General features: G+C 46.1%; 1 protein-coding gene and 1 pseudogene across 4 annotated transcripts in view; both read left to right on the forward strand.

Annotated features, from left to right (window-relative positions):
* The window catches only part of LOC102447587 (glypican-5-like), a 749,086-nt gene that overhangs the window by 401,619 nt on the left and 328,861 nt on the right, over positions 1 to 18,606 (forward strand). For all 4 annotated transcript variants that reach the window (XM_075937487.2, XM_089780880.1, XM_006125190.4 and 1 more), the window contains one exon: positions 8,061 to 8,181. In XM_075937487.2, the coding sequence (XP_075793602.2) occupies positions 8,061 to 8,181 (121 nt within the window). The remainder of the gene's footprint in view (positions 1 to 8,060; positions 8,182 to 18,606) is intronic.
* On the forward strand, positions 999 to 5,246 carry LOC149523872 (uncharacterized; annotated as a pseudogene).

The raw sequence follows: 18,606 nt of genomic DNA on the forward strand, positions 1-18,606 counted from the left end.
AGTGATCGTGAAATGATAGGTTTCATGATTCTAAGGAAAGGAAAGAGTTATAGCAGTAAAATAAGAACAACAGACTTCAAAACCACAGACTTTAACACACTCCGACTACTGCAAGCTCACGTTCCACGGGAAGAAAATCTAAGGGGGACAGGACTGCAGAAGAGCTGGAAGTATCTCAAAGATAGGCTATTAAAGGAACCCCACAAACTAATTTGATATGAAAGAATATTAAGAGGCTCCATCAGGACCCCTTTAATGACCTGAAAATCAAAAAAGGAATAATATAAAAAAGCGAGTACATGGATAAATTGCTAACAAGAGTACAAAAGAATAGTATAAGCATGCAGGAAGAAAATTAGATGGGTTAATACACTAAATAAGTAACCCCTAGAAAGGGACTTAAAAGGCAATGAAGAGGTTGTTTAAATAAATTAGGAGCAAGAGAAAAGTGAAGGAAAATGTAGTCCTGTATAGGAGGAAGTCAATAACTGATGGCATCAAGAAAGCTGAGCTATTTGCTTCATTCTTCACTAGAAAGGTTAATATTGACTGGATAGGTGGTCAGATACTAAATATTAACAACAATCATGAAGGAATGCAAGCAAAGTAGGGAGAGATGAGGTTAAAAAATGTTTAGATAAGCTAGGTGTATATTGCAGTCAGCAAAGTCTAGTGAAATTCATCCTAGTATAGTTAAGGAACTAGCAGAAGCAATTTTGAAAATTTAATTATTAATTTTGAGAATTCTTGGAGGATGGGTGAGGTTCCAGAAGACTAGAAAAGGGCAAACATAGCTCCTATCTTTAAAAAGGGAACAAAGACAGCCCCTGGGATTATAGACCACTCAGCCTTACTTCACTAGTGGGAAAGACACTGGAAACAATCAATTTGTAAATTGTTGCAGGACAATAAGATTATAAAGCACAAGCTTATATTTGTCAAGAACAAATGTCAAAGCAACCCAAATTCCTTCTTTGCCAGGTTTACAGGCCTAGTGATTAGGGGAAGCAGTAGATGTGCTATATCTTCATTTTAGTAAGGCTTTTTACACACTCCCACATGACAATCTCATAAGCAAACCAGAATATTGTGGTTGAAATGAAATTACTACAAAATGAGTGAATGATTGACTGAAAGACCATACTCACAGAATAGTTATAGGTGGTTTCCTGTCAACCTGAAGAGGACTGTATCTAGTAGCGTTCCAGAAGGGTCAGTTCTGGGCCCAGAACAAATCAATCTTTTCTTTAATGACTTAGACAGTGGAGTGGGGAATGAGCTTATAAAATTTGCAGATGACACCCGTGTGGATAAAGTTGCAAGTGTTTTAGAGGACAGGCTTGGAATTCAAAATGACCTTGACAAATTGGAGAAGTCAATAAAGATAAGTTCAAAGTATGGGTATGTCTACACTACAGCGCTAATTCGAACTAACTTAGTTCGAATTAGTTAATTCTAACTAGCGCATCTAGAACTAAAAACTAGTTCGAATTAGCATTTTGCTAATTCGAACTAGCGCGTCCACACTAATTGGATGCAGGGGAGTATTTAAGGGTGGCTGAAACCGGTTCTGGCAGGGCATCAGGTCAGTAGTTGCTTTGTGTGGCTGCTGTCTGAGGCTCGTGCTTAAAGGGACCCCCCTGGACAGCCGGTTCTCAGCTTTTCCGCTTGCTTGCCTACCTTGCCGAGGGACAGCAAAGCGTTTTTGTCTGCGCCCGTCTGTGTTGGTGCTTCCCTTCGGGGCCGCCGCCGCAGGTGGCAACATGGAGCCAGAGCTCGCCCTGCACTTTCTCGTGCAGTTTATGGACTTGCTGCTGCAAGCCTGCCAGCAATGGCTGGAGGCTGCCTGGTTCCACCTGGTGCACATCAGCCCTCTGCCTCTCCGCCTGGCCACCCTGGGGGCCATGGCACAGCTGCGGCGGCACCCGGGTGCTGGCGTGCCCCGCTGCATCTGGTGTCTGGACACCAGCAGCGACTGGTGGGACCGCATCGTCCTGGAGCGCTGGGGAGACCAACAGTGGACCCAGAACTTCAGGATGAAGAGGGACACCTTCCTGGAGCTCTGTGAGTGGCTCGCCCCTGCTCTGCACAGAAAGGACACTCGCATGAGGCCCGCCATCCCCCTCCAGAAGCGTGTGGCCATCGCCCTCCTGAAGCTCTCCACGCCGGACAGCTACCGATCCGTCGGGAACCAGTTCGGCGTGGGGAGATCCACCATCGGAGCGGTGCTCATGCAGGTACGGCACTCGCCAGCCACTGGGCCGGGGGCAAAGGGGGGTTGCAAGGAGGGGATGGGCCGCCCGAGAGAAAATGGGAGGAGTGGGGGGAGGAGGCGAAAGTGCCCCACACCGGAGGGGCCAGTCTCTCCCGGCTTTACTACACGCTGCCCGGGGGGGTTGCTCCTGGGAGTGGGGCGCGGGGCACTGCCAGGGCATGAGCACTCCCAGCCACCCGGGTGCCCCACTGATTTGCGCTTTGCTTTTTCTCTCCGCAGGTGGTCAAGGCCATCAACCGGGTGCTGCTCCGCAGGGTGGTCCGCCTCACCGACCCGGACGCCGTCATCTGGGGGTTTGGCGCCCTTGGCTTCCCCAACTGCGGGGGGGCCATCGACGGGATGCACATCCCCATCCGTGCCCCGGAACACCAGGCCTCCCAGTATGTCAACTGCAAGGGGTACTTCTCCGTCCTCCTGCAGGCCATGTGTGACCACCGAGGACAGTTCACGGACATTAATGTGGGCTGGTCCGGCAAGGCACACGACGCCAGGGTGTACCGGAACTCCTCCGTGTGCCAGAGACCTTCTTCCCCGACCGCCACATCAGGGTCGGGGACGTGGACATGCCCGTGTGCCTGGTGGGGGATGCGGCCTACCCCCTACAGCCCTGGCTCATGAAGCCCTACACGGGACACCTCAACCCCTCCCACCAGGCCTTCAATGCGAGGCTGACCAGGGCCCGCATCGTGATAGAGCGGGCCTTCGGGCGACTGAAAGCCCGATTTAGGTGCCTCCTCACCCGCCTCGACCTCACCGAGCACGACATCCCTCCCGTGGTGGCAGCATGTTGTGTGCTGCACAATTTGTGCGAGAGGAAGGGGGAGGCGTATATGGCCAGTACGCTCAGCCCCGCACCGCTGCCGTCCGGGAAGCCCAGCGGGGGGCTGTCCGGATCCCTTGCAGCTTCCAGGTGGAGGAGGAGGACTGAACTCTCCCTGCATGCCCCACTGGGGCCTTCTTCCCCCCTCCCCCTCTTCCCCTTTCCCCTCCCTAACCTCCCTTCCTAATGTCAAATAAAGACACCTGTTTTGGCAAAAAAAAACCTCTCTTTATTTTACATAACTGGGGTGGGAGGAGGGAGCTGGAAGGGGGTGGAAGGGGAGGAAGGGAAGGGAAAGCTCAGGCTTGGGGGTCCAGATGGCTCTCCCGTCTCGCAACATTGCGGGTGCGGGGGCCTTGGGGGAGAGCGGGTGTGGACGGTGGGACAGGAGGGATGGGAGGTGCGGAGGAAGTGGGAGAGGGAGCAGGGGCAGCCGCAGGAGCCGGAGCAGGAGGAGGCAGGAATCTGTCCACCAGGGTTTGGAGGTGGCCTCTAAGGCCACGGCCCTGCTCCTCCAGCGCATCCACACTCCGCTGGCGCAGCCGAATGTCCTCCCGGACCCAGTGCTCCTGGTTGCGGAGCAGCTGCACCATGAACCGGAGGTGCTGCCGCTGGTAGTCCTCCTCATTCCTGGCACACCTGCTGGCCCGGGCGCGGGTGGCTGTTGCAGGCGGGGTGGTGCGCTCTGCAGTCCCAGGTGCTGCGAAACAAGAGCAGCAGTCAGTTCTCCCTGGGGACAAGGTGGGTGAAACCCAGCCCCCCTCTGCAAGGCCAAGGCCCCTGCATTACACCCAGCTGCTGCTCCATGGTGGGCAAGGCCCAGGTGCACAGTCCCTGGGCTCCCTCTCCCTTCCACCCCCCCCGGTACACATAAGGGGAGCATGATGGTACTCACAGGTGGAGGCCTTCCCGGCCTCGGACGACACAGCAGATGTTGTCTGTGGGGTTCCTCGGGGGTCCTGGGTCCTGGGCAGGCTCCCGGCAGGCTCCTGGCTCGCGGCGTCCTCCAGCTCCTCCTCCTCGGTGTCCAGGATGGGTCCCTCTGCCCCAGGGTCGATGACCACCCGGGGGGCATGGACAGTGTGAGCCCCCAGGATGCGGTCCAGGGCCTGAAAGTGGGGGCAGGCCTCCGGGTCGGCCCCTGGCAGGCAGGCCCGGGAGTAGGACTGCCGCAGGTCCTTTATTTTACAGCGGACCTGCTCCCGGGTCCGCTGGTGGCCTCTGGCGGCCAGGCTGTCAGCCATGCGGCCGTAGACAGCTGCGTTCCTGTGGCTAGTGCGGAGATCGTGGACATTGGAGGCTTCCCCCCAAACCTCGATGAGGTCCACGATCTCCGCACTAGACCAAGCGGGCGCCCGCCTCTTGCGGCCCTGAGCAGGCTCCTGGGAGCCGCCAGGCAGGTCCCGGGAAGAGGCGGAGGGCTGGGTGGCATCGGGTGGCTGGCTCATGGCGTGCCAGGTGCAGGGTCTGCTGGCTGGGTGCTGGCAGGCTTGCAACTGGCACAAACTGTGTAGCCAGCCCGTGCCCCTTTAAGGGCTCCGGGGCTGGGAGGGGGGCAGACAAGTTTCCCTGGTTGTGCCCAGAGTGGCCACCAGGGCAAGCTGGGAAGGGTTAGCCTCCCGCTAGTTCGAATTAAGTGGCTACACAGCCCTTAATTCGAACTAGCTAATTCGAACTAGGTGTTAGTCCTCGTAGAATGAGGTTTACCTAGTTCGAATTAAGCGCTCCGCTAGTTCGAATTAAGTTCGAACTAGCGGAGCGCTAGTGTAGCGCCTATCAAAGTTAATTTGAACTAACGTCTGTTAGTTCGAATTAACTTTGTAGTGTAGACATACCCTATGTCACTTAGGAAGGAAAAATCAAATGCTCAAGTGCAGAATAACTGCCTAAGTGGTAGTACTGCTGGAGAGGATCTGGGGGTGACTGTGGTTCAAATATGGAATGAGGGTTGTGATGCAACTGCAAAAAAGGCTAATATTCTGGGATATATAAAAAGGAGTTAAAAGCCCGGGCAGATGAAGAAAGGTTACAAAAGGTGAATGTGTTTAGCCCTGAGAAAAGAAGACTGAAGGAAAACCTAACAACAGTTTCTAAGGGTTACTGTGCAAAGTTTTTTGTCCTTCTTTCAGGGTGGACGTGGAGAATAAGTAATGGGCTTAATCTTCAGCAAGGGAGATTTCACATGAAGGGAATTCATATCTCCAGAATACTTTTACTGTTGAGCAGGCATATACAAAGATGCACAAAACAGATAGGGATGAGATAGTTAACTGTAAAGTTTAACTCTATTTTGTTCGTTGGTTAATAAAATTAGTGACTTACCCACATCTGCCTCTCCAGACTTCTGGAAGGAGAAGGATTTATCTTGGACATGTTTCTGGAGCGTTATTCAGCTTGATGGGTAGAGATAGTGGGGAAACTTTTGTTATGGAAACTTTTTGTATGTGATTGTTTTGTATTCAGCTGTTTATATGTGAGGACAGAGCATAGGATTATCATGATTTTTATAGATCAAAAGAACATGATTTTTAATTCACAATCTGCCAGGACAGAGGAAATATTTGAACATGCAAGAATGGCTTACAGAAAAAAATTATGAATATTGTACATGAAAAAATTCATTATAACCTCAAATTATTCATTCAGTGGTCTATAAAAAACCATTAATAATTAGTCAAAATAATCTCTGCATAACTCATTTGATTTTCAGACTGGCTAAAATCTGTAAAACCTCACATATGAGTTCAGTGTGTTCCTTGAAAAGACCTTCTTGTAATATCAAATACACCAGATACTAATGTTATTTTAAAAATAAATGAAGACATTCAGTGTATATAAAAACATGAATTTTAGTGGTGTTTTCATGTTGTTCTTTAATCCCTACGTAAGTATATGCAGAAGCTGACGTCATTATTCAGACTGTGTCCATTCAGCCTGGTAATTTGAATTCAGAGTTTCTTTTTGATCCGGGAAGAGCATAGACCATTAGCTGCCACAGATTAGACACTGGGGTGCTTAATGGCATATAGTGGCCCTGCTCACAGTAATAGCATCCTGAGGGAAATAGAGCGAGGGAAATGGTCTCACAGCTGGACACTGATCAATAATACATGGGACTGCTGCCTATCATAGCTTTGATCAGATGCTTGTAACCAAACTCCTGCAGGGAACAGGGAAGGGAATAGTGTGATAATGTTACCCCCATTTCCTAGTCTCATGTGGCTAAATAGCATCATTCCTATATGTAATGCAGCTCCATCAGCTGTCTGGAATCTTTCAGGGTTAAGGTTTGTTCTCTGAAATGTTTAGCTATCCAATGGAAATACTGAGATAGCTTTGGACATTGCATAGGCAGCATCTTTCATCTTAGTTTTTCTTTGGTAGTTTGGGAGGATCTTTTATTTTGTCCCCTTTCAGATTACAACTAAAAAATAATACAGCGTTTCAAAATAAACTGTATCATTCTGACTTTGAAAAAAATGCTTTAAGCCAAAACATTAGTACAAATAAAGAAATAAATGTATATTTATATGCAAAATACTATTCATGCCAACAGTTTGCTTTTTTACCCATTTCAATCTTAAGATAGTTGTATGAACTAAAATCATTGAAATGGCATTCTCTGAAAGCTGTTAATATTTTTTAAATTACATTTTCTGCTTTTTCAAGTAGATCAGTAGAATAATGTAGCTATTAAATCCACAGTTTTGAAACAGATTAGTTATTTTTCCTTCATATGCTAGTCATTGCAAGCTGGCAGAATAGCATATGGGTTAGAATAGGTTAGAACTGCTGCATACAGATTATGTTTTTAGACAACTTTTCTTGTCTTTATAATCTGTAGGTTATTGATACAGACATTTCAGGATTTGATAAGAATAAAGTACTACTTGAAATCGGGTGTACATTTTTAATTATTACAATAATTAACTGTTAGAACAATTTATCAAAGCTCATGATGGATTCTCCATCACTGACAATTTATAAGTCAAGGTTATATGTTTTTCTAAAAGATCTTCTCTAGGAATTATTTTGGGGTAAATTCTTTGGTTTCTGTTGTAAAGGAGGTCATACTAGATTATCACAGTGCTCTCCTCCGGCCTGAGAATCTATGGGTGTGTCTACACAGCTATGATAATTAAGTATCTTATCTCAAATCTATTTAGAAATTGCTTATTTTGAAATCTGGTGCATCTACACAGCTCCAAATTTAGAAATAACACACTATTTCGAGCCATCCCTTAACCCTCGTGCAACGAGGTTCACCAGGATGGTGAAACAGCACGCCTGTTATTTCAAAAAATATGATAAAGATAAGGCACGACTGAGAGGAAGACCAGTGATTTATCAGATTGTGATGCCTGAAGGAGTTCTTACAGAATTTCTGTGGCTGAAACCCAGTGGGAAGTCTCATCTTCACAATTGCTTAGAAGCCTGAAAAGCCTCTCATCAATGAGTGAAAAATTTCCCCTGCTGGCTGAGAAATTGTTACCAACTTGTGATTTTACTGCAAGTCTTGTGGTGTTTGTTGTCTTTCTTAAAGCTCCTGGATTCCAGTGATTATATGAGAACCTCAATTTTGAATTTTAAAGCAACTTTTGAGCCCTTAGAGTTACACCAAAAAGCTTGAAACATAAACTGGAAATACTGAAACACCAAAATACAAATGAGAAACCTGAAAAAAAATTAAGTCTCTCGTGGTCTTTTTAGGAATTGGTCATGATATTTGAATAGTTAAAGCTGCTGCTGCTGATGATGAAAGAATTGTTTGCACTAATCATGCCATTTACAAATATTATAGTCTTTTTATATTTTATAGTTTTTATATGTACAAATATATTTGCTTTGTTTTCACATTAAGGAAAATGTATGTATGTTCTAATGAAAATAGCCTGGCAAAATATTACTCTCTTTTAGGGTGAATATTTTCTTCCTGATTAACCTTTGGTTCCTTTTCCTTTCTAGTTATACCAGCAGAGTTGTTTCCAATGGACTGAAGGCACAAATTAACAATCCAGAATTAAAAGTCAAAGGATTAGACCCTCTCATCAGCCATTTAATTGACAAACTTCATCATTTTAACCAGGTAAGCAAGTCTTCACAATTAAAAGCTTTTCCATATTGGGTCTTAGAAGGAGTCTGAAGGTTAAAAAGCTGAGGTATATCGTATGCTATTCGGAAGCACAGAACCAAAGAACTCTTTTATTTATCACCTTATTATCTGGAAAAGTAATTCTTCTGCTCTATTCTGCATTGATTAGGCCTCAGCTGGAGTTCTGAGTCCAGTTCTGGACCCCACATTTCAGGAAAGATGTGGATTAATTGCAGGAAGTCCAGAGAAGAGCAACAAAAATTATTACAAATCTAGGAAACAAGATCTATTTAAATAATCGCGGCTTCATTTAAATCAAAATCAAAATGGCCGCCGCGATGTGCCGATTAGCTGATTGTCGGCTCAGCACAGCAGTCTAGACGGGAATCTGCCAACCCCAGAACCCTTCATTGGCAGATCCTTTATGCCTCATGAAACGTGACACTGCCGCGCTGAGCCAACAATCAGCTGATTTTTATTTAAATGACGTTGTGATTATTTAAATCGTGGCTTCATTTCCCTTTGCTGTCCTGACTAATCTACATGGCTCCATTGACGGAGCCATGTAGTTTAGACGTACCCTGGACTACTAAGCAACCAAGATCCTTTGGAGGGCTGAGGGCTGTGGAGATGCCTCCATATCTGTAGTTCCGTTCATTACACAGTGGCTTATGACAAGTGTGAAGCTGGCTATGCCGCTCTATGATGTTCTTATGCTGGTGGAATTTTCCTCCAGCCTGGAGCAGAGTTGTTTGCTGCCAGAGTGGCTCCCTACATCTGTGGTGACTGATTTCCATAGAATACCAGAGTCAGTATAAAGTTTGACTAGATCAGTTAGCCTCATACTCAACTTTCAAAAGGTCTCCTTATCTGAGCGTCATTGCTAACCTGCTCAGCCATGAAAGGAAAGATGGTCTGCCAACAGGTTTACTAGAAACATGATTAACTCAGTCTGCCCTCACTCCCCATTAGCTGGGCTTGCTGTCTATCTGAACTGCTCAGTTTCAGGGATGAATTCATCATGGGTCTATTGTACAATTGCTTCAACATAACTCTTCGCAAGCTGCAGGAATATCATTAATCCAAATTAGCTAGAGCTAACAGATTTAAGAGCAATTGGTTTTCATTTAAATTAAGCAGATTTTCTTGTCCAGTTGAAAGAATGTTTATAGCCGTGGTTGTGCAATCCAGACCGGGACTCCCCCGTGGGTTAGGGAGCCTGGGATGGGGGATGTCCATTACCAGCCCCCAAATCCCACCGCTTTCCAACGTTGCCCTGTCCTCTGCCCCATGGCACCCTGTCCCACAAGCACGCAGCTTTGGGGATCAGTGGGGAGCCTGGTACCTCACAGCAATTCCTCATGGTAATCCCCACAGCATCATGCTCAGGAGATGTGGGGTGGGAAGTGAGGGTAGATGGTGGGAAAAGGTGAGGCTTGGGGGCTGGTAACAGATAGCCACCCCCTCTGGCCCACGGGAAGTCCTGGTCTGGATTATGCACTCACTCAGGCTGGGACTGGCCCACGGGCCAGGAGTTTGAGACCCCTGGTTTATAGCTTTTGTCTTCAGAATTTGCCATGTTTATACATGAACTCATCCTAATTATTCAACATAAGTGAAGGGCATAACATGAGGGAGAAAACAGGCAATGTATAAGCAATGATTATTGGGCCTAACCTCATCTGCTCTTGAAGATATGGAGGCAAAAATGATCTGCCCCAGAAAATGAGCTAGGTGAATTATTTTCTTCTGGGGTGTGAGAGGCAATGAGGAACTGAGTAGTTATGACTCTGTGTCACAAGTTGATCCAGGAAAAGTGCAACTTTGTACTTCTCCTTACCCAGGGCTTATGGCAAATCCACAATGTAGCCATCAGTTGGGACTGCTATTAAATTTAAATTAAATTTAAGCTGTTTTTAAGATTTCTCTAAGCTTAAGATTTAGGGATTCTTTGTATCATGCTGTTTGATTTAACTTGCCATTGGGATTTACAACTTGCAGTAGCATGTGGTATTAAAACTGCTGTGAAATAAGTATCATTGAGCCAGACTGAGTAAAGTGATGATTCATTATTTATCAGCCTTTGCATGTTATCAAATAGCATTAATTTACTTTATAAATAGTAATTATAATTGATCTATGTAATTGTCTTCTATAAACCTGGCAATCAAATGTAATTAGAAATAGATTGTTTGAGTATCTGAGTTTAACCACAATGCTGGTACATCAGCTCTGACCCCAGCAGCCTGGGAGGAAACACCAGCCACGCTCTAGCCTGCAGCACCCATGGTGATTACCTGCAGCAGCACAGTGAATTACATTGCCCGTCCGGGATCAGAAAAACCCAACTGATGCTCTGCGCTCTCAGCCCTTTCTGGACAGCCCAGATCAGTGGCCAGTGGTTCCCAACCTTTTTGAGCATACAGAACCCTTTTCAATCTATTAAAATGTCATAGACACCCCCAAACAATCCGTTTTTTCTAGCCGAACTAAACCCTTCCTGCCACTCTCAGGCTACGTCTACACTGGCATGATTTTCCGGAAATGCTTTTAACGGAAAAGTTTTCTGTTAAAAGCATTTTCAGAAAAGAGCATCTAGATTGGCAGGATGCTTTTCTGCAAAAGCACTTGTTGCGGAAAAGCGTCCGTGCCAATCTAGACGCGCTTTTCCGCAAAAAAGCCCCGATCGCCATTTTCGTGATCGGGGCTTTTTTGCGGAAAATAAATCTCTGCTGTCTACACTGGCCCTTTTATGCAAAAGTTTTTTGGAAAAAGACTTTTGCCCGAACGGGAGCAGCACAGTATTTCCGCAAAAGCACTGACAATCTTACATGAGAGCCCGGGAGCAGCTCTGGATCCATGTTGCAGAGTGCTGTGGTGTCCCAAGTGAGGGCAACCAGAGCATGAAGAGACAAAATGCTTTGCTGTCCCTCATCGAGGTAGACAAGCAAGCAGGGAAACTTGAGAACTGGCTGTCCGGAGGGTTCCCTTTAAGCACAGACCTCAGATAGCCTCAGGCAGCAGCCCCACACAGTAAGTCCTGATCTGGTGCTCTGCTGGAACTAGTTCTGGCCAGCCTTAAATGCGATTCAGAGTCCACTCAGAGTGGACACGCTATTTCGAAATAACACTGTAGTGTAGACATACCCTGAGGCTGTGTCTAGACTGGCCATTTTTTCCGGAAAAGCAACTGTTTTTCCGGAAAAACTTGCCAGCTGTCTATCTTGGCCACTTGAATTTCCACAAAAGCACTGACGATCTCATGTAAGATTGCCAGTGCTTTTGCGGAAATACTGTGCTGCTCCTGTTCGGGCAAAAGTCTTTTTCCAGAAAACTTTTGCGCAAAAGTCCAGTGTAGACAGCAGAGACTTATTTTCCACAAAAAAGCCCCGATTGCGAAAATGGCGATCGGGGCTTTTTTGAGGAAAGGCGCGTCTAGATTGGCCACGGACGCTTTTCCGCAAAAAGTGCTTTCTAGACGCTCTTTTCCGAAAATGCTTTTAACGGAAAACTTTTCCGTTAAAAGCATTTCCGGAAAATCATGCCAGTGAAGACGTAGCCCTAGTGTTTTTGAATACCAGGCCTGCTGATGACGGGGCGGGGGGAGAGGAGACAGTTCACCTGCAACCCAGCAATGCAAAGGGGCATGGGGTTCCCAGCTGCTGCTGCTTCTATTGTGGCAGCGGTGGCAGCTACTCCAGCTGGGCCCTTTACATCACTGCCAAAGCACCGCGCAGCACACTCTGTGCACTCTGAGGCCTGGGGGCATGCACGCTGAGCTCCAGGTGGCACAGAGGGCTATTTGTCCACTGGCCAGCCCCACAGGATTGTGGAGGCCTCCCCCCCTTGCCCAAAGCCTGGAGGGGCTGTTGGCTCCTCTGTTGGACACCAAATAGATTTGCAAACAAAACTGGCTCACGAATGCATCTCAGAGCCAAAATTTACTACATTTTGATCTGTTGGTACCATTGGACACATTTGCATGACTGACATAATAATACCAGCAGCCTCGCATATCAACAGAATTAACTGAGTTTCAATTGCGGAATCCTTGTTACTCTTGATAATACACAAGCATCACAGCATATGAAATCCCAGGTTGATTTTGAAGCACTAGCAGTGAGACGTAATATATTTTCCATCCTTCTGTAAACAAAACTGATGTGATCTAGGGTTCACTGAGAGATGATAAACAAGAAATCCTACACTACTTCTTTTTATAGGCACTTTTCACCACATAGACATTCTTAGGTATTTTATTGTATTTTTTTCATTATAACACATTTTCCAAATTCAAACATGACAGACTTTGAGACTGGGGTTAGAAATCCTAAAGGATCAATTACATTGGGAAGCTGATGAGAATGTTAGGAAACTGACAAAGCATTTACTGTATCTGTTCTCTAAAGTTATATGCTCTCATGTTTAACTTTCCGCTCTTTTGGTTACACTTGTCCTCTGTAATAAAACATAACCTAAGTCCTCGGAGATTTCTGAGACTACAAAGATTGGAAGTATTGCCAGAAGAAGTGAATATTCAGAAGTCTGGTCCTAATTCAGGAAAGCAATGGGACTTAGATGCACAGGTTACCTGGTTCACATAGAAATCCTTAAAGCTAAAATTCCTTGCAGGACTGCAAATTAGTCAATTTCAGCAAACTTTAAAATAATGGCAATGAAATATTTGTTAGAATTAGTGTGAGCAAGCAAATTCAGAATAGTTTAAACCTAGTTAAGAAGCACAGGACAATTCCGTAAAACAGCTTACCTAGTGCTTATCTGAAATGTAGGTACTCTATGTAACTTCTTCCAGCTCATATAAAATTGACCACCTCATCTGGGACTTTTTCTGTTGCATGTAAATATAGAAATGCATGGCAGACTGAAGGTTGTGCTATTTACTCACATAGAAACTAAGGATGACATAACAAACCTCAAAAAACTACAAATAGTTTAGTAGCACTTTAAAGGCTAACACCACATGTAGATGGTATCATGAGCTTTTGTGGGCAAAACCCATTTCTTCATCAATTTCAGATCCAAATATAAACTATCAAGGAAATGATACACAGAAACGATATTAATGCAAATACTGGTAGTTTCGTAAATGCTAGCAGGCAATGTATTTTGCCAGGGAGAACTAAAGACACTTAATGAAATTTAGCACCTGTTCTTTAAAGTTCTCACAACATCAGGAAGCTTGAGAGAGATTGTGACTTTTTTGTTTGTTCTTTCTATGCTCATTTTCACTACTCCCACAGGGGGTTATGATGGCTGATCTCTCACTCCAGATAACCCAATAGATAGATTTCCAAATTACTTAGTCAAATTTGCATGGTAGTTTCCCTCTCCTTCTCCTCCTCTCCTTCTTGTATGTTGTTTTTACAGTGTGCATCTTAATTATACCTAGGCCGTTTCTTTCCCACCATGCTGGGAGTCAGACTCCTCTTTGTTTATGAGATAGACACTAAATGCCACCAGGCCTGAAATAATCTGTGACCTTTTAACTAGCCCACTTGAAATGAAGAGATTCATCTCAACTCTTAACACAGTCCAGGCCCTGTAGGGGACATCTACACAGCAGTGTGATTTCAGAATAACGCCTGTTATTCCAAAATAACATCTTCCACATCTAAACTACCAGCAGTTATTTCGACAGAATGTCAAAATAATGTCGAGCTGGAGATCTTCTTACTCTGACTCCTGTAACCATCTTTTTACAAGGAGTAAGGAAAGTTGGAGGAAGAGTGCTCTACCTTGGACTTGCTGTTGTGTAGAGAGCATGTGATGGGGCATCTGCCCCGCACTGGCCCTTTAAGGGGTTAAAACCCCGACCCAGAAATGAGGGCTGGAGCCATGAAGCAAGCAGCTGCAGCAGATAGCAGCTGTGGGCTGTATAAATAAGGGCTCCAGGTGGGAAGAAGGGAGAGACTCACTCTTGCTCTGTGGCTGTGTCTAGACTACATGCCTCTGTCGTCAGAGGCATGTAGATTAGACACATAGGCAAAGGCAAATGAAGCCGCGATTTAAATGATCGCGGCTTTATTTAAATTTACATGGCTGCCGCGCTGAGCCAACAAACAGCTGATCAGCTGTTTGTCCGCTCAGCGCGCTAGTCTGGACGCTCCCCTGCCGACATCAAAGCCCTTTGTCGGCAGCCCTGTTATTCTTCGTGGGATGAGGTTTACCGGGGCTGCCGACAAAGGGCTTTGATGTCGGTAGAGGAGCGTCCAGACTAGCGCGCTGAGCGGACAAACAGCTGATCAGCTGTTTGTTGGCTCAGCGCGACAGCCATGTATATGTAAATGAAGCCGCGATCATTTATATCGCGGCTTCATTTGCCTTTGCCAAAACAATGAATCTACATGGCTCCGTTGACGGAGCCATGTAGTTTAGACGTACCCTGTCTGGGGAGCAGGAAGTACCTAGCTGCCAGGGAAGCTAGAGGCTTCTGGACTTAGAGGAAGGCAGAGCTTGGGAAGCTCTGGCCAGGCAAGCTCCCAGGCTGCAAGGCCTGAAGCAAGGCCTCAGGGTACTAGGGCTGTGGGGAGACAGTCAGGGTAGGCAAAAGCAGCAGGTCCACAATCTCCCTTGCCAATGATGAGTGGCCATTTCAGACTGCAGTTTGCCCCTGAGGCAAGGGGCTAGATGAACACTGGCAGTGGGTCACTGAGGCAAGGTGGGCATAGGGGGATTGAGGGACCCAAGAAGGGGAGGACTCCAGAGTGTGGGTGCACTGCAGTAGGAGGGCACCACAGCTGGGGTGAGACCTGGGCTCTGACACAGAGTGGTGCAGAATAACAATAACAGCGGGTGAGACACGAGCCAGAAGGGGGTGCTCCAGCACTAAAAATGCTAAATCCCTGAGTGAGCCAGTAGGAGGTGCCTTGATGGAGGTCCACCGTGTTACACAGCGCCAAAGCCGAAATAAGCTATTTCAGCTTCAGCTGCGCAATTGGTGTAGCTGAAGTTGCATAGCTTATTCCGACTTTAGTCCTGCTGTGTAGACATGCTCTTAGAGACAAAGACAAAGCTTAATTTCCAATCCCCAGGCTACCAGATTTCTTAAGAAATATACATGTACATATGTAATTAATATTTCATAGCACGTGCTAGAGGAATCAGGTCTTATCATGTCTGCCATAGAAAAGATACCACCAATGGTTTGACTCCAGTTTAAAAAAAGGTTAGCCGTAATCTAGCCTGCTTTAGTTTCTTTGTGAAACCAGGCACATTTCTGTCATATACAGTTTTCAGTGAGGCATCTTTGTTTTCATTGCTTTTGGCTTATCTAATGTATTGTTACATTGACCTGTCAATCAAAGCTGAGACAAAGTGCCCTGCATTTTGTTGCTGGACACTTTTGACTGCCCTAAAGGAATTAGTTTAAACACTCTTTCTCTGTATAACAGCGCTGCCTTGAAGTGGCAGACTATATGCTAAGTGGTGGCATGTCAGTGGAAAATCCTGTCGCTATATGAGCAGTAATGCCTGTAGATTTCAGATGAGAATACTCACTGATTAGCTATGAGTTTTACTAAGGATCTTATGTCTAACTCCAGTGCTCCAATTGGAAGAGAAAATAAAACCATGGAAAACTTGGAGCATACATTAGATAGAGACCACACAATGTAGTCATGTCCTTTTCTCCAGGCATTGTAAGTGTCTGCTGTCCTGGGAAGAATTAGAAGCCAACAGTTTCCACCTGCCAATCACAGCCCCTACCAATCATAGCCAATCACAGCACAAACTCCATCAAGGGGAGGGGCAGGGCAAAGGGGAAGTGGGGGGGGAAAAAGCCTCACTCTCAAACACAGGGGAAAACAAACAAACAAACAAACAAACAAACAAACAAACAAAAAAGAACACACACCAACCCTCACTCACAAACACAAGCTCAGCACACAGCAAGAAAGCCCCAAACACACTTCCATCAAGAGTCCTGTATCTGCTTCTCCTTTACCTGGAGAACTCCCTCTCTAAACTCCCTGTTAGCACTCACCTGTTCGCCATGGGCAGCAGCAGGCGGCAAGGAGGCACTGCGCACGGCAGGGACGGTCCGGGGTTGGGGTGGGAGAATTTGCTGGGGGTCCAGAGCCCGGGGCCCGCTCCAGGCAGAACCGGGGGAGAGACCCAGCTCCACATATTGGTGGAGCAAGGCCCCGGCTGTGTGACTCACCGGCACTTCTGTGTTCAGGGGCGCGGGGCCCAATTCGACCAAATCAGTCGAATCGGCCTAAGGGCCGGCAGCCACCAGGCACGCTGAGGCCCGGTATTTTTTTCCCGCAGCCTGGTACAGGGCCGAGGCCCATAGTTTGGGAAACGCTGCTTTGTGCGATTACATTTCTGCTTGAGAGGTTTGGTCCTTTCAACAAAAGGACGCAATTTGCTACTATGCAAGAATGAGCAGAGGCAGGAGCCAAGAAAGAGTCAACTGCTGTAGGATGAGTGAGAGATGGAGACCAGAGCTTGCCCTGTACCTTCAATGGGGGGAAGGAAACTCGTTGTGGGGAACCTGACTGTGGGTATAAAAGGATAGCTGACTCATTGTGTCACGGGGAATGGGCCGTGTGAGGAGGAAAAAGCTAATGACAATCTTCATTCACTAAGGCCAGCATGTGATAGTTGGTCTACAATAACTATTACCCCATAAGGGGTCCTTTGTGATGTAAGGCTAAGGGGTGTCGAACTGGGCTTGTCAAAGAATGTCACTGCCCTTGACCAGAAGTATATGAGGCAAAAAAAGGGAATATATTTGACAGATATGTTAATTTATTCTTCATTGTAATTAATTACTTTTATATTAATTTTTAATATGTAGAGTTATAATTTACTTATGGACATGCGGAGGGTTATTGTAAGTTATAAAATATTTAATTATTTTTATTTTATGGTTGAAATTATTACATTAGCCAAGAAGAATGCTCTCCTCAGTATTTAACAGTATTCTGGGACTTGCAGTATTGGCACTACTTGGGTGGGTGTGGCAGCCAGTGCATGGTTTTCTGAGCAGCACATCTTACGTTAAACCATCTATTTATTTTGAGAGTTAATTTAGATAATTGTATTACAGTGGTAAAAGGGGAAGTAAAATCTGGTGCTGGTTCATTTGGAGCAGAGAAAGGGCTATCAGACTGATCGTAGTTCAAATGTGGTGTTGGGACAAGGCTGGCAATTTCCTTGTCCCCAATTCAAGAACAGAATGAAGAAGGTACATAAAACCGCCACCACTGAGACAGGCAGAGTGAAGTCTGCTGTATAGCCTTAACTCAGAGGAAGCGGGCTTTTTAGCTCCTGTGGTAGAGGAACATGGCATTAGCCCCTACAGTTCTGGGTTCAACCTCACCTTCTGACAACCAGGGTCTGTCAGCTTTACAAGTGAGGGCTCATCCGGGAGGAACTGCTGGAAGGTCTCCGAAGCTCGGGATGTGATTCCTCAGTTGAGGGAAGTATGTGGCCCTGAGAAAGGGTGTGTGAAGTGTGCTCTACAGCCTTTGCTAAGAACCAGTTGGTATGGGGGCACGTTAGCCCTAAGGCTCCAGGTTCAATTTCCACCTGCTGATGACCAGGGTCCATCAGCACATATGCCTTAAGTAGAGAGCTCCCAGTCCCTATGTTCAATGTTAAGGCTTGGGATCTGTCTTCATGAAAATAATTAGGCCCTAGCCTCACACTCTGAAAACACCTGTGTGGTTGTTATAATTGATGCCCCATTCCTGTTGCCAGCACTGGATATATCAGGTGATTACAATGGACTCTTGAGTGACACTCAGCATCCTGGGGTTTCATGCATGTAAATAATTTGATGCTATATTTGTTCATCATGCACTTTCGCATGCATCCAAAATCAAAGGCTCCTTTGCTGCTGTCATCTGGGGAAAGGATGTTATGTGGATTTGAGCACACAAGGATCCAAAAACTAAGGGCATCCTTTCCATCATGCAGAACTTCATTTTGTGCAGAAACAGGCAGACTTTGCATCACTTCAAAACTAATAGCTCACATGAAAAATTGAGTAGTCAGTAATTGCAGTACCACTTCATCTACGGGGAATTTAGGTTTTCATTGTTGCTTTCCCTACTTCACTTTAGCACTGGGTAAAAATGCCCATGTTCACACAGGTTGAAAGTCATCTCAGTGGGATGAGTCTGTCCCAGTGGTTCGCAAACTGTGGGTCAGGATCCCAGGGTGGACTGCAACTCTGTTTGAATGGGCTCACTTAGACTTATTGGGTTGACTTAGACTTGCTGGGTCCTGGGGACAAAGTCCAAGCCCTAGTGTCCAGGGCCAAAGCTAAAGACCCATGGCTATGGCTTTTCACCCATCCCATCGCCTTGCCAGGGCAGTGAGGCTTGGGGTTTGGCTTTGCACCATCCCCCCCCCCCCCCCCCGCAATCTGGGGGGTAGGGTTCAGTCAGT

This window comes from Pelodiscus sinensis, chromosome 10 (genome assembly GCF_052426305.1).
Source record: "Pelodiscus sinensis isolate ZL-2025 chromosome 10, ASM5242630v1, whole genome shotgun sequence".
NCBI lineage: Eukaryota > Metazoa > Chordata > Testudines > Trionychidae > Pelodiscus > Pelodiscus sinensis.